Source organism: Bos mutus, chromosome 10 (genome assembly GCF_027580195.1).
Source record: "Bos mutus isolate GX-2022 chromosome 10, NWIPB_WYAK_1.1, whole genome shotgun sequence".
Lineage (NCBI taxonomy): Eukaryota > Metazoa > Chordata > Mammalia > Artiodactyla > Bovidae > Bos > Bos mutus.
In genome coordinates, this window is record NC_091626.1 from 48,379,653 (window position 1) to 48,392,369 (window position 12,717).

Below are 12,717 nucleotides of genomic sequence, written 5' to 3' on the forward strand. Positions count from 1 at the left end.
CTTATGCAATATTTTATCCAAAGATGATCAAGGTGTGATCCCTAGTACATCACAACAGCTAAACAGTCTAGCCACTGGGGCCCTAGGGAAGAGTGGTTTCTAGAATAAATCACACTCTGGACAGTACAGATACCAGCATCTCATGGCTCTAGGTTGGTTTAGAGCTGGATCCCCACTCTTCACAGCAAGTTTCCCTGTTCTAAAAAGGTGGGTCATACAGCATGGAGGAAGAAAAAACACAACATCAAACAAAACATGATATACCAGAGGCTGACAAAGAATAGGGAGTCTACTATCTTGGGGGACTTCCAATGGCATAAGCTACTGCTAATTGAAATAATCCTCTGGCCACATATGGCAAGCTCAAAGCCAACGTATAAAGCATGATTCAAAGTTTGAAAGAGTAACATCTGCTGTGTGCAAGATGATTTAGCCAGTGGATTATTCCCTTGCTAGATCTCTAAACACATACTATCCCTTGTGTAAACACAAACCATCATGCTTCTAAATGCATACCATCAAATCCTTTTCAATTTCTTCATACAGCCCTGCTATCCGTTCATCCCTCTCATCTGTGGAGGTATTTGCATCTTCAAGCATCTTATGCCACTCCCTGAAGTACTTGTCATCCAGATCTCTGTATGCAATGGCCAAGGTTCGAAGGCCTTCTCCTGCAAATTCCTGCCAGGACAGACAGAGACCTTGGAACCATCCCAAAACAATAATCACAACAATAAAACAACAAAAGTGATGAGTAAGAAGTTATGCACTCAAATTCATTTAGCCCAAGAGCACAACTTAGTCCTCTTGACTCCAACTCTCCAACTTTTTAGTCCCCTTGGAAATGGGAGATGATATTTTTATTTTGTATTTTATTCCAATGGGACTGAGACATTCAAAGGACCTAGCATTCCCCCTTAAGACTGCTGAAACACCCACTAAAGGGTCCTCTTTGAGAGGTGATTAATGGTGCGCGTGACTTGAGGTAACCATTCGAAGTGACACGTTGTTTTCTCACCTACATTCTGCCTGAAGGAAGCACTGCTAGTGATGAGAGGGACTCAGCCTGTTTTGGGGCCATGGCCCTCAGTTTTCACGGGAGAAGAAAGGACCTTCAGAGGAGCCATGGCTCTCAAATCAAAGGAAGGGGGCTCTCACAAGGGGCTGCAACAGGACATCTCACCAAAGTCATGCTGCTGCTGCTGCTAAGTCGCTTCAGTCGTGTCCGACTCTGTGTGACCCCACGGACTGCAGCCCACCAGGCTCCTCCATCCATGCTTTCCCCTAATAATACAGCGATGTCTAAAACTAACTCCCTCCTACTTGTGTTTATGTTTCAAGATTTATAATAATAAAGTAAATGTATTCAATAAAGATGAATAAATAAATGTCATGCAATAGAAATTCAAGGATATTAATTAACGTTATAATAATAACTCTAGAGGAAAAGTGAGAAAGGTAGGAAAGTTAATACAAATTTTCACTCCTGGGAACTAGTACTAGAAGTGGTGGTGGTTGTTGTTCGTCATTAAGTTGTGTCCAACTCTATGATCCTGTGGACTGCAGCATTCCAGGTTCCTCTGTCCTCCACTATCTCCCAGAATTTGCTCAAATCCATTAGAAGTTGAAGCTGACTTTTACTTTTCATCCTAAAACCTTTATAATATTTTTTTTGCTGTAGTAAAGTCTAATTTTAAAAATAAAATTGCTTGAAATTTTAAAGAGGTCATCAAGCCCAGTTACTTTTAAAAAATAATTTTTTTTCAAACTAGTACAGCCACTATGGAGAACAGTGTGGAGATTCCTTAAAAAACTGGAAATAGAACTGCCTTATGATCCAGCAATCCCACTGCTGGGCATACACACTGAGGAAACCAGAAGGGAAAGAGACACGTGTACCCCAGTGTTCATCGCAGCACTGTTTATAATAGCCAGGACATGGAAGCAACCTAGATGTCCATCAGCAGATGAATGGATAAGAAAGCTGTGGTACATATACACAATGGAGTATTACTCAGCCATTAAAAAGAATACATTTGAATCAGTTCTAATGAGATGGATGAAACTGGAACCTATTATACAGAGTGAAGTAAGCCAGAAAGAAAAACACCAATACAGTATACTAACGCATATATATGGAATTTAGAAAGATGGTAACAATAACCCGGTGTACGAGACAGCAAAAGAGACACAGATGTATATATCAGTCTTATGGACTCTGTGGGAGAGGGAGAGGGTGGGGAGATTTGTGAGAATGGCATTGAAACATGTATAATATCATGTATGAAACAAGTCGCCAGTCCAGGTTCAATGCACGATGCTGAATGCTCGGGGCTGGTGCACTGGGACGACCCAGAGGGAGGGTATGGGGAGGGAGGAGGGAGGAGGGTTCAGGATGGGGAACACAGGTATACCTGTGGCGGATTTATTTCGATATTTGGCAAAACTAATACAATATTGTAAAGTTTAAAAATAAAATAAAATTTAAAAAAATAATTTTTTTAATAAACTATCTTCTATAGAGTTAGTATTTAATAACAGGTCAAGTTTATCAGAGGATGATACTCCTTCTTTAGTGTCTCAGTCAACTGAGAGTCTGAAATAATACCTTGAGTGCTACATCCTTCTAATATGCAAATAATTCACTAAACATAGGAGACTGGTAGTTGCTAAGTGTTTCAGACAGTCACAGTAGCTAGAAACATACGTTGAATGCTTATGCTATGCTATGCTAAGTCACTTCAGTGGTGTCCGACTCTGCGCGACCCCATAGACGCCAGCCCACCAGGCTCCCCTGTCCCTGGGATTCTCCAGGCAAGAACACTGGAGTGGGTTGCCATTTCCTTCTCCAATGCAGGAAAGTGAAAAGTGAAAGTGAAGTCGCTCAGTTGTGTCTGACTTTTAGCAACCCCATGGACTGCAGCCTACCAGGCTCCTCCATCCATGGGATTTTCCAGGCAAGAGTACTGGAGTGCGGTGCCATTAAATGCTAAAAACCTCCCACTTTGCACAGGCCTCTAGTGGCCACTTTATGGCCTTCTATACTGGAAGCATTTTTATAGCCATTTCTGCTCCTTTGGGCACCCCCATGAAGCATATCTTCTCTGTTATATTCTGGCTTATGGGACAGACACAGATTGGCAATCAGACACAAATTAAACTTTGACACACCCTAATTAGGAAAATGGAAAATCAGTGCCCACTGTGGTGATGTGGTTTAGCCCAGAGAGAGTATGAGAAAAATTATCCAAACTTATCTCGTAGACAGTTGGTAGCACTCTAGATGTTGCAATCACACTGTACAAGCCCTCCCTTCCAAAACCACCACCGGGTCCCCAACTGATCTGAAAATCTAGTTACTGCCTTATAATGATCTTTTGTCCTCTTAATTCCCACAAACTCTTCTTTGAGTTTAACTTGCAACGCCCCTGGGCATTACTAGTGCTTTTCTCTCTGTTCTGCACAGCAGTGAATCAACTCTAAGATGATACTACAAAAGGGAACAGATGATTTAAGTTATTTAATTAGTGCATGAAACAAGTTGAATCCTAAATCAACATTTAGGATTAGCATGATCATTTCCTATCATTAAATCATTCAAAAACTAATACCTAAATATAAATTTAAAACCTCAGAATTTAGAAGTCAAAATGAATAAACTGAAAGAAGCAAAGGCAAGTCAAATTGATACTCATAGAAATGTAGAAAGATCAAATTAGGTTTCCCATACTTTAGTATGAAAATCCAGGGCCTTGGTGTTTGAGCAATGGCAAAATCAAATGCTTATGATTCCAGTGTTGTTTTCATAAAAAAAAAATTTTTTTTAAAGGACCATGATGGCCTTCTGGAAGAGATTAAAAGAAAATCAAGAATGCTCTATTAGGAAGACAAAAACAATAGCTGTGTTTGTAACCAATATTACCAAACAATCATTCTTTAAACTTAAAGTCAGGCAGAGATTTTTATTTGTTTGTTTGTTTTTTAAAGATTCAGGGAAATTTTTTTTTTATATTAAATATAGGGCTTGGCAAAGAAAATGAACCCTCAATTGCTTTTTAAAGGAGAGAAACCAAGGAGGAAATAAGAGTTCTGAGCAGTTGCCCTTAAATTTCATATTGTGTTTAACAGAACCTCAAACAAATGCTAGAATGACCCTTGAAATCTCAAGTTTTTAAATCAGATAACATTTATATTTATTCTTAGACTCTTACTCTTTTGCAAAAAGAAAAACGTATGCCAAATATCATCCCTGCTCCCTTTAGGAAGCTTCTAGAAAGAAACTTTGCATAGTCTCAGGCTGTATGCATTTGCTAACTTCAACCCAGGGAACATTAGTGACTCATCATGATATATGACCTGAATAAAAAGACCCTTAAAGGAGAAAGTTGGCTACAAAGATTATTTTCCTCTCACTATATAAACATGACCCTAAACTATCCTCTGGGTGGAGGGGAGTAACCCTAAGAGTACCAGATAGATTAGTACCAGACACATCAGAACCCAAGGGAAAGCAATTCTCCAGTTCCTCTTCACTAAAACCAGTCCAGTCATCCAGGTGGAACAGCCCCCAGCTGTAAGGAAGTCAGAGCAGGTTTCCCTTGGTGTCCTGAGTCATCCCCTGACCAGAGTTCAGGAGCCCATACTCAGTGGCTATTTCTCATCAGCTGTGGGTTCATCCACCTTGGAGTGACTGACCTGATGCTCAACAAGGCAGGGGGTGGGTCCATGTGCCAGTTTCTAAATGTTCACTGGCACAGTTTCCTGTGGAGCCATTCTCCACACACTTTCTATTTCAGAAATCAGATCACTTAGCTGATATTTTAAAAAGAAGACCTAACCACAGGAAGCTGCCAAAGGGCCACTGTGCTAACCTTACCGCAGGGGCACTTACACTGAGATGGTCTGAAGTCAAAGTCAGAAGGTCTTCATTAGATGGATGAAGTCTTTCAAACAGAATAGTGTCTGCTCCTTTGGAATAAAGCTTTATCTGTCCTTCTGGGTTTCGAACTGAAAAAAAAAGTTGGGAAAGTAGACAATAATCAATGAAATCCATCAAAATTAGACTCTCCTTGGCCTCCAGCCAGGCAATTTGGAAATGAGCATCAGGCTTTAGGCAGTCATAAAATACTCAGTGCCTTTGGTTAAAAGGTCATTACCTAAGTCACCTGACTTTACTCCTGTTTTGTTAACTTAGAAATATTCCATCTACAGGAACAAGTATTTTTGTTCTGATGTATACAACCTTCCTATTTTCCTTGCTTACTATTTCTGAAGGGCTGATACATTTAAATTTAAGCCTTCTGTATTGAGCAGAACTGAAAGCTTTGTTTGCCTGTCTCCTGATGTGAAATTCAAGACTGACTATAGGAATCAGCTATCAGCATTATGCCAAATGATCACCATATGGAATTCAAGTCATTCAAAGTCAGGGTTTATGGATTTTTCTCAGCCCTTGCTGATATATTTCCTCAGTACCCTTACTCCTTAGAAAAGCTCTTTTACTCTTGGGTCATAATCCTAGCTACAAGCAGACTTCTCAGGGGGCTTTCAAAACTGAAGTTTCTATCTTCTTCCCACTAAAAGTCTGTGTTAGTAGGGCTGTGTTTTAACCTGCTCTCCCCACGTTTGGGAAAGATAGCCTTGATGAGGCTCCAATCCCTCATTTACAATCCTCAACTCCTCCCCTGGGTGTCACACATGTTGCTGTCAGACAAATCTTCCTTTAAGCCACAGAATACTTGACCTACATTTGTAGGCTTGGTTTTACATCTTGGCACATATCAGGCACCTAATTATTTATTAAACAGATGAATGATATAGAAATGTATTTCTCCCCTACTACATCTAAAGGTCAGATACAATTTAGGACAACTGCTCATGTCACAGCTTCATAGTTTGAACAGTGACCCTCACAAGCTTCATCAAGTCTAAGATTATTATATGCTTTCTACTCAGTTGTACCTTTTCTCTAAAAATAGAGTGCCTGATAACAGATGGACATAAATATTGACTACTATTAGTTTAAGAGGATATGAAGTTCAGAGCTTGATTTAAAGGAATATAATAAATACCACAGTACAATAAATTACTTTTCCCCATAACTTTTTTTAATTGAAATATAGTTGATGTACAACATTATATAAGTTACAGGTGTACAATACAGTGATTCACCATTTTTAAAGGCTACACTCCATTTATAGTTACTCATGCTAAGTCGCTTCAGTCCTGGCTAACTCTTTGTGACCCCATGAGCTGTAGCCCACCAGACTCCCCTGTCCATGAGATTCTCCAGGCAAGAATACTGCAGTGGGTTGCCATGCCCTCCTCCAGAGGATCTTCCCCACCCAGGAATCAAACCTGTATCTCCTGTAGCTCCTGCATTGCACATAGATTCTTTACCACTAAGCCAGGGGGGAAGCTCAGAAGTTATTCACAATATTGTAGAAGTTATTCTACAGTATTGGCTATGTTCCCTGTGCTGTACAATATATCCTAGTGGGTTATATTATACATAATAGTTTGTATCTCTTAATGCCCTATCCTTAAAATTTCCCTGGTCCCTTTCCTCTCCCCACTGGTAACCACTAGTTTATTCTCTATATCTGTGAATCTGCTTTTTAGTTGTAGCCACTAATTTGTTGTATTTTTTAGATTCCACATTTGAAAGATATTATACCGTATTTGTCTTTCTATGTCTAACATTTCATTTAACATAATGCCCTCCAAGTGCACCTATGTTGTTGCAAATGACAAAATTTAATTCCTTTTTATGGCTGAGCAGTATTCCATTGTATATGTATACCACATCTTCTTTACTCATTCACTTGCTGATGAACACTGAGGTTGTTTCCTCTAATTTTTAATGACCCTTAGTCAACACTTGATCTAATCCAATTTCCTCCTAGCTTGAATAAACCTAATGCACCCTAGAAACTTTTTTGTATTGGGATTTATCTATGAGTTGTCTTCTCTTCTAAGACACATGGTCAACTTTCATAGTTTCTAGAACTTATGCAATTTTTCTTGTACTCGGCTCTAATGTCCACAGTGGGGAAAATGAGAGGAAAAAAATGCAATTTATATCTATTCAATCAAGTGGGAGGAAAACATTTACTCCTAGGAAAGGCTTTCTCTTTTTTCTCTTATATAGCAATTCAATTTAATTTCTCCCACATTTTCTTCCTTCTGTTACCAGAGCTATAAAGTCAAAGTGTGTATATCCTCCACTTGCTAGTAAAACTTCTCTATGACGGTTCATTTTTTAAAGTCCAAAGTAGGATATTGATTCTCAAACTTCTTGGTCTCAGAACCCCTTTACACTCTTAAAACTTCATGAGGACTACAGGTGGGTCCTATCTATCAATATTTACCACACTAGAAATTAAAACTGAGAAATGTTATTATATTAGTAGTCATGACACTAATAATATTAATCAAAATATAAGTATTATATAAATAACAATAAACATTACATATTTACATAAATGACACTTTTTCCAAAACAAAATAGTTTGGGGAGTGGCAAATGTTCTATATGATTATAGATCTCTTTAATATCTTGTTTAATAGAAGATGGTTGTATTCTCATATCTGCTTTCTATATTCAATCTGTTGTGATATCACATGTCATGTGGCTTTTGTAAACCTCTGTGACATACTCATGAGAAAAAAACTGACAGATAAATAACATTAGCAATGTTATAAAAATACTTTTGTCCTTATGAATCCTCTGAAAATCTTTCAAGTTTTCCTAGGGTTCCCCAGACCACTCATTGAGAATCCCTGTTCAAGGGAAATCACAAACTGATTATGAATTGTGCAAATTCCTTACCATCTCTTTGTCTCACCATCTCAATTTCTATTCTGAAAAAGAGATATTTAAACAACCTAACTTCTAACATCATTCCAGCTCTACAATTTCCTGATTTAGTAAAGCTTTTCCATATCCGATGCCTTCTCTTAACCCAGCATTAACTCCTTTAAATTTGAGTTTGCATAGTCCAATTTCATGGAATCCTGCTTAATTTTACTCACTGAACATTTCTTTTAGCAGCTCAGCTAGTGTTATATCCCTTTTCATTCAAGGCAGTTCTGCTAGGAAATCTTTAGGCTAATAAAATCTCAGTCCTTTCAGAAGTTAGCTTTTTAAAATAAATTTAAAATAACATAGAAGTTTTAAATGATTGAGATAAATAAACAGTCTGGACAAAGGTCACAGATTTTAATTATAGAATTTGTTCCCACTGCCTGTCCTTTAAATATTGGTGTTCTTCAGAGATTTACCCCAAATTGACTTCTCATCCCATCCTTCACACGCTCTTTGGGCTGTCAGATTCTCTTTCTGGCTTCAGCTATAGGATGGTTGCTCTAAATGTGTATCTCCTGCCTAAATCCATTTCCAGTTCTCCCTTCTGCCTGGACATCTAACTACCAACTGGACATCTCCTCTTAAATGTGCCTGAGCACATTAAACTCAAACTGGAAACATTACCTATCACCAATAACTAGTTATTCCTCCTATGTCTCCATTTTGTTTTTTTTTTTTTTTTTTTTATCTCCAGTTTTAAATATCAGCTTCACCGTCTACTCAGTCTCCCAAAGCAGTTATCTGGTCATCACTCAAATCTCCTCCCCCTTCACCACCCATATCCAATTGAAACCAAGAGGTCTCTGCCACCTTCTCTCTTTCCTAGATTATCATATTAACCTAATTGGTTTTATTCATCCCAGTCCTCTTTCCCTCCTGTTTTCCTTCTATAACACAACCATCACACACAGGGTGAATCATCTTCACACTACTGTGTAGAATCCCGTAATTGCCTCCTTTTGCCCTTAGATCAAGTCTGGACTCCTTTGTTGTTGTTCAGTCACTCAGTTGTGTCTGACTCTTTGCGACCCCATAGACTGCAGCATGCCAGGCTTCCCTGTCCATCACTATCTCCTGGAGTTTGTTCAAACTCATATCCATTGAGTCGGTGATGCCATTCAACCGTCTCATCCTCTGTCATCCCCTTATCCTCCTGCCTTTAATCTTTCCCAGCATCATGGTCTTTTCTAATGAGTCAGCTCTTTGCATCAGGTGGCCAAAGTATTGGCGCTTCAGCATCAGCCCTTCCAATGAATACTGGACTCCTAATGTGGCAAAAACAGGAATCATGCAGCTCTGCCCCCTTTTAGCCTATTTCCTACCCTGCTTCACCATCTTCCCCTGGATGCAACCATAAAGTAGTTTTCAGTTTCATATTCTACTTCAGCTTCAAGTTCCTAGAACATGGTAGGTACTTAATAAATATTTGCTTGATTGAGTTAAATTATAATTATGCAAAATATGTTGTAAGCAGTAGCTATGCTTTTGTGATATAAAGAAAAAAAATATTCAGAAATGGTTCCAGGTTTCTGCTGTAAGAGTAAATATAATAGTTATACCATGAAGGTTGATGAATAATTCTACTTGCCATATTTCAGTTGGGTTAGAAATGCCTGTCACATCTCAGTGTGATTTGTACTTTGATAATCCTTAAAAGGTTTAGAGTTGAATAACCTTTATATAAAGACCTTGTAAGGGCTTTACAAGGAGATACTGTAATTTATTCTTCTTTAATAATTACCTGCCACTTGGCCCTATTAATAACTATCCTTGAATTTTATCTGTTTTTATTTACATAATTAGTAAATATGTAAATAACTATTTACATATTTCCAAAACTATATAATGAGATCTGTACACTTCTCAAGGTTTCCTAGATGGTGCTAGTGGGCAAGAACCTGCCTGCCAATGCAGGTGACCTAACAGAGGCAGGTTTGATCTCTGGGTTGGGAAGATCATCTACTGGAGGAGGTCATGGCAACCCACTCCAGTATTCATGCCTAGAGAATCCAATGGACAGAGGAGCCTGACAGGCTATGATCCTTTGGGTCGCACAGAGTCGGACACAACTGAAGCAACTTTGCAAGATTGCACCCATATACTTATCTATGAAGCATATTTTTTCAGTTCAGTTCAGTTTCTCAGTTGTATCCAACTCTTTGTGACCCCAAGACTGCAGCACACCAGCCTTCCCTGTCCATCACCAACTCCCGGAATTTGCTTAAACTCATGTCCATTGAGTTGGTGATGCCATCCAACCATCTCATCCTCTGTTGTCCCCTTCTCTTCCTGCCTTCAGTCTTTCCCAGCATCAGGGTCTTTTTCCACTTAGTCAGTTCTTTGCATCAGGTGGCTAAAATATTGTATCTTTTATACCTTCTGACAAAATTACTTACAGAAATCTATTTTTATTTAGAATAAATAAAAACCTCTGAATAAATCAGGGCTCTTGCCCCAGAATGAAAGTACCACTGGTACTGAAACTGTACATTCATGATTCAATGAATGATTATCTAAAACAGGCCTGAAGAAGGAGCAGACCTAGGAGGAGGAGGAGAAGAAATAGCAACAAATGTCTGAGACTTCGTGTTGGGGTGTTTTCCCCACCAAACCCGTGACAATCATGAGTCTGACACTGCTTTTTTTTTTTTTTTTTTGGGTCTTATTATCAAACATAGACTTGTCTACCCTAGTGGAGTTTCTCTTTCAAATTCCTCCTGATTAAAAAACAAACAGAACTGATTAAAAAACAGAACAAACATAAAGCCCCAAGCCTCCATGCATTCTGCGGTGGAACACTACCTTTCTTCATATGGGATCCATTAAGGCAAACATGTGACGTTTGTGGTTAGGCTGTGATTTCCCTTAATAGTGACTGATGCTGGGGAAAAGCCAAAAGCTTCCCTGTGTAGCAATCTTAGGTTTTGTCAACACCCTCAGAGCAAAGAGAAGCCAGTTTTGGGCCAACCCAACATCAATAACACTTCCCTGAAGCTGTAAATAGAAGATAGTCCCTGCTGATACAACATCAGGCCAACACCCAGAGCAGCATATGTGCTCATTAGTAACACTGACAATGACTGCCTACAGCCTGTTGTCAGAAAAATAAAAATAAACACCCTCAGATGATGTTTGGTTTTTACCTGCTGAGAGCAATCTCCCAGGGCTAGTTTCCAGTAGTAAGACACCAAAAGTCCTACTGTTACATACACACACGTTTTTCAGAGTAAAAATTGATTTAACATGTTGATCAGGATATTCATAAGTTGTAAAATGTTGGGTTAAATGTTATTTAACGGATATTCCTAGAGAATGTACTATGTGCTAAGCACTTTGCTTGGCCCTGGGTAGTTTATGAAGTTTAGAGCACAGTCCCTGCCTTCAGGTAGCATGACTTTAACAGGGAAAGCCATGAGTATCACAGGACTGGTATCACACTAGTGCTTCGAACAAGGGGAAACAAAGAAGAATGTGGTTATTTGGAAAGGAGGAAAAGAATCGAGAGAATGGGTGACACCTGAATCAATATTACCAGATGATTAGGAGTTTTCTGAGAAAGGAAGAGGAAAAGAGGAGAGGTCTACATTGAAATAGTCCATGCAAACAGTGTGAAAGTGCACAAGGCATGCTGAGTATCTCAGCGGAGAATAAAGAGTAGCTACGGATCTGCAATATGTGAACCGTGAACTTCCTGATGTTCAAGCTGGTTTTAGAAAAGGCAGAGGAACCAGAGATCAAATTGCCAACATCCGCTGGATCATCGAAAAAGCAAGAGAGTTCCAGAAAAACATCTATTTCTGCTTTCTTGACTATGCCAAAGCCTTTGACTGTGTGGATCACAAGAAACTGTGGGAAATTCTGAAAGAGATGGGAATACCAGACACCTGACCTACCTCTTGAGAAATCTGTATGCAGGTCAGGAAGCAACAGCTAGAACTGGACATGGAACAACAGACTGGTTCCAAACAGGAAAAGGAGTATGTCAAGGCTGTATACTGTCACCCTGCTTATTTAACTTATATGCAGAGTACATCATGAGAAACGCTGGACTGGAAGAAACGCAAGCTGGAATCAAGATTGCCGGGTGAAATATCAATAACCTCAGATATGCAGATGACACCACCCTTATGGCAGAAAGTGAAGAGGAACTAAAAAGCCTCTTGATGAAAGTGAAGTGGAGAGTGAAAAAATTGGCTTAAAGCTCAACATTCAGAAAACGAAGATCATGGCATCCGGTCCCATCACTTCATGGCAAATAGATGGGGAAACACTGGAAATAGTGTCAGACTTTATTTTTTGGGCTCCAAAATCACTGCAGATGGTGACTGTAGCCATGAAATTAAAAGATGCTTACTCCTTGGAAGGAAAGTTGTGTCCAACCTAGATAGCATATTCAAAAGCAGAGACATTACTTTGCCAACAAAGGTCCGTCTAGTCAAAGCTATGGTTTTTCCAGTGGTCATGTATGGATGTGAGAGTTGGACTATGAAGAAGGCTGAGTGCCAAAGAATTGATGCTTCTGAACTTTGGTGTTGGAAAAGACTCTTGGGAGTCCCTTGGACTGCAAGGAGATTCAACCAGTCCATTCTGAAGGAGATCAGCCCTGGGATTTCTTTGGAAGGAATGATGCTAAAGCTGAAACTCCAGTACTTTGGCCATCTCATGCAAAGAGTTGACTCATTGGAAAAGACTCTGATGCTGGGAGGGATTGGGGGCAGGAGGAGAAGGGGACGACAGAGGATGAGATGGCTGGATGGCATCACTGACTCGATGGACGTGAGTTTGAGTGAACTCCGGGAGTTGGTGATGGACAGGGTGGCCTGGCGTGCTGCAATTCATGGGGTCGCAAA

At 39.5% G+C, this 12,717-nt stretch overlaps 1 protein-coding gene across 5 annotated transcripts in view; it reads right to left on the reverse strand.

The window, feature by feature from the left end:
* ATP8B4 (ATPase phospholipid transporting 8B4 (putative)) overlaps positions 1-12,717 on the reverse strand; it is a 283,123-nt gene that overhangs the window by 65,977 nt on the left and 204,429 nt on the right. For all 5 annotated transcript variants that reach the window (XM_070377880.1, XM_070377879.1, XM_070377881.1 and 2 more), the window contains 2 exons: positions 4,892-5,007; positions 517-681 (listed from right to left, as the gene is read on the reverse strand). In XM_070377880.1, the coding sequence (XP_070233981.1) occupies positions 517-681; positions 4,892-5,007 (281 nt within the window). The remainder of the gene's footprint in view (positions 1-516; positions 682-4,891; positions 5,008-12,717) is intronic.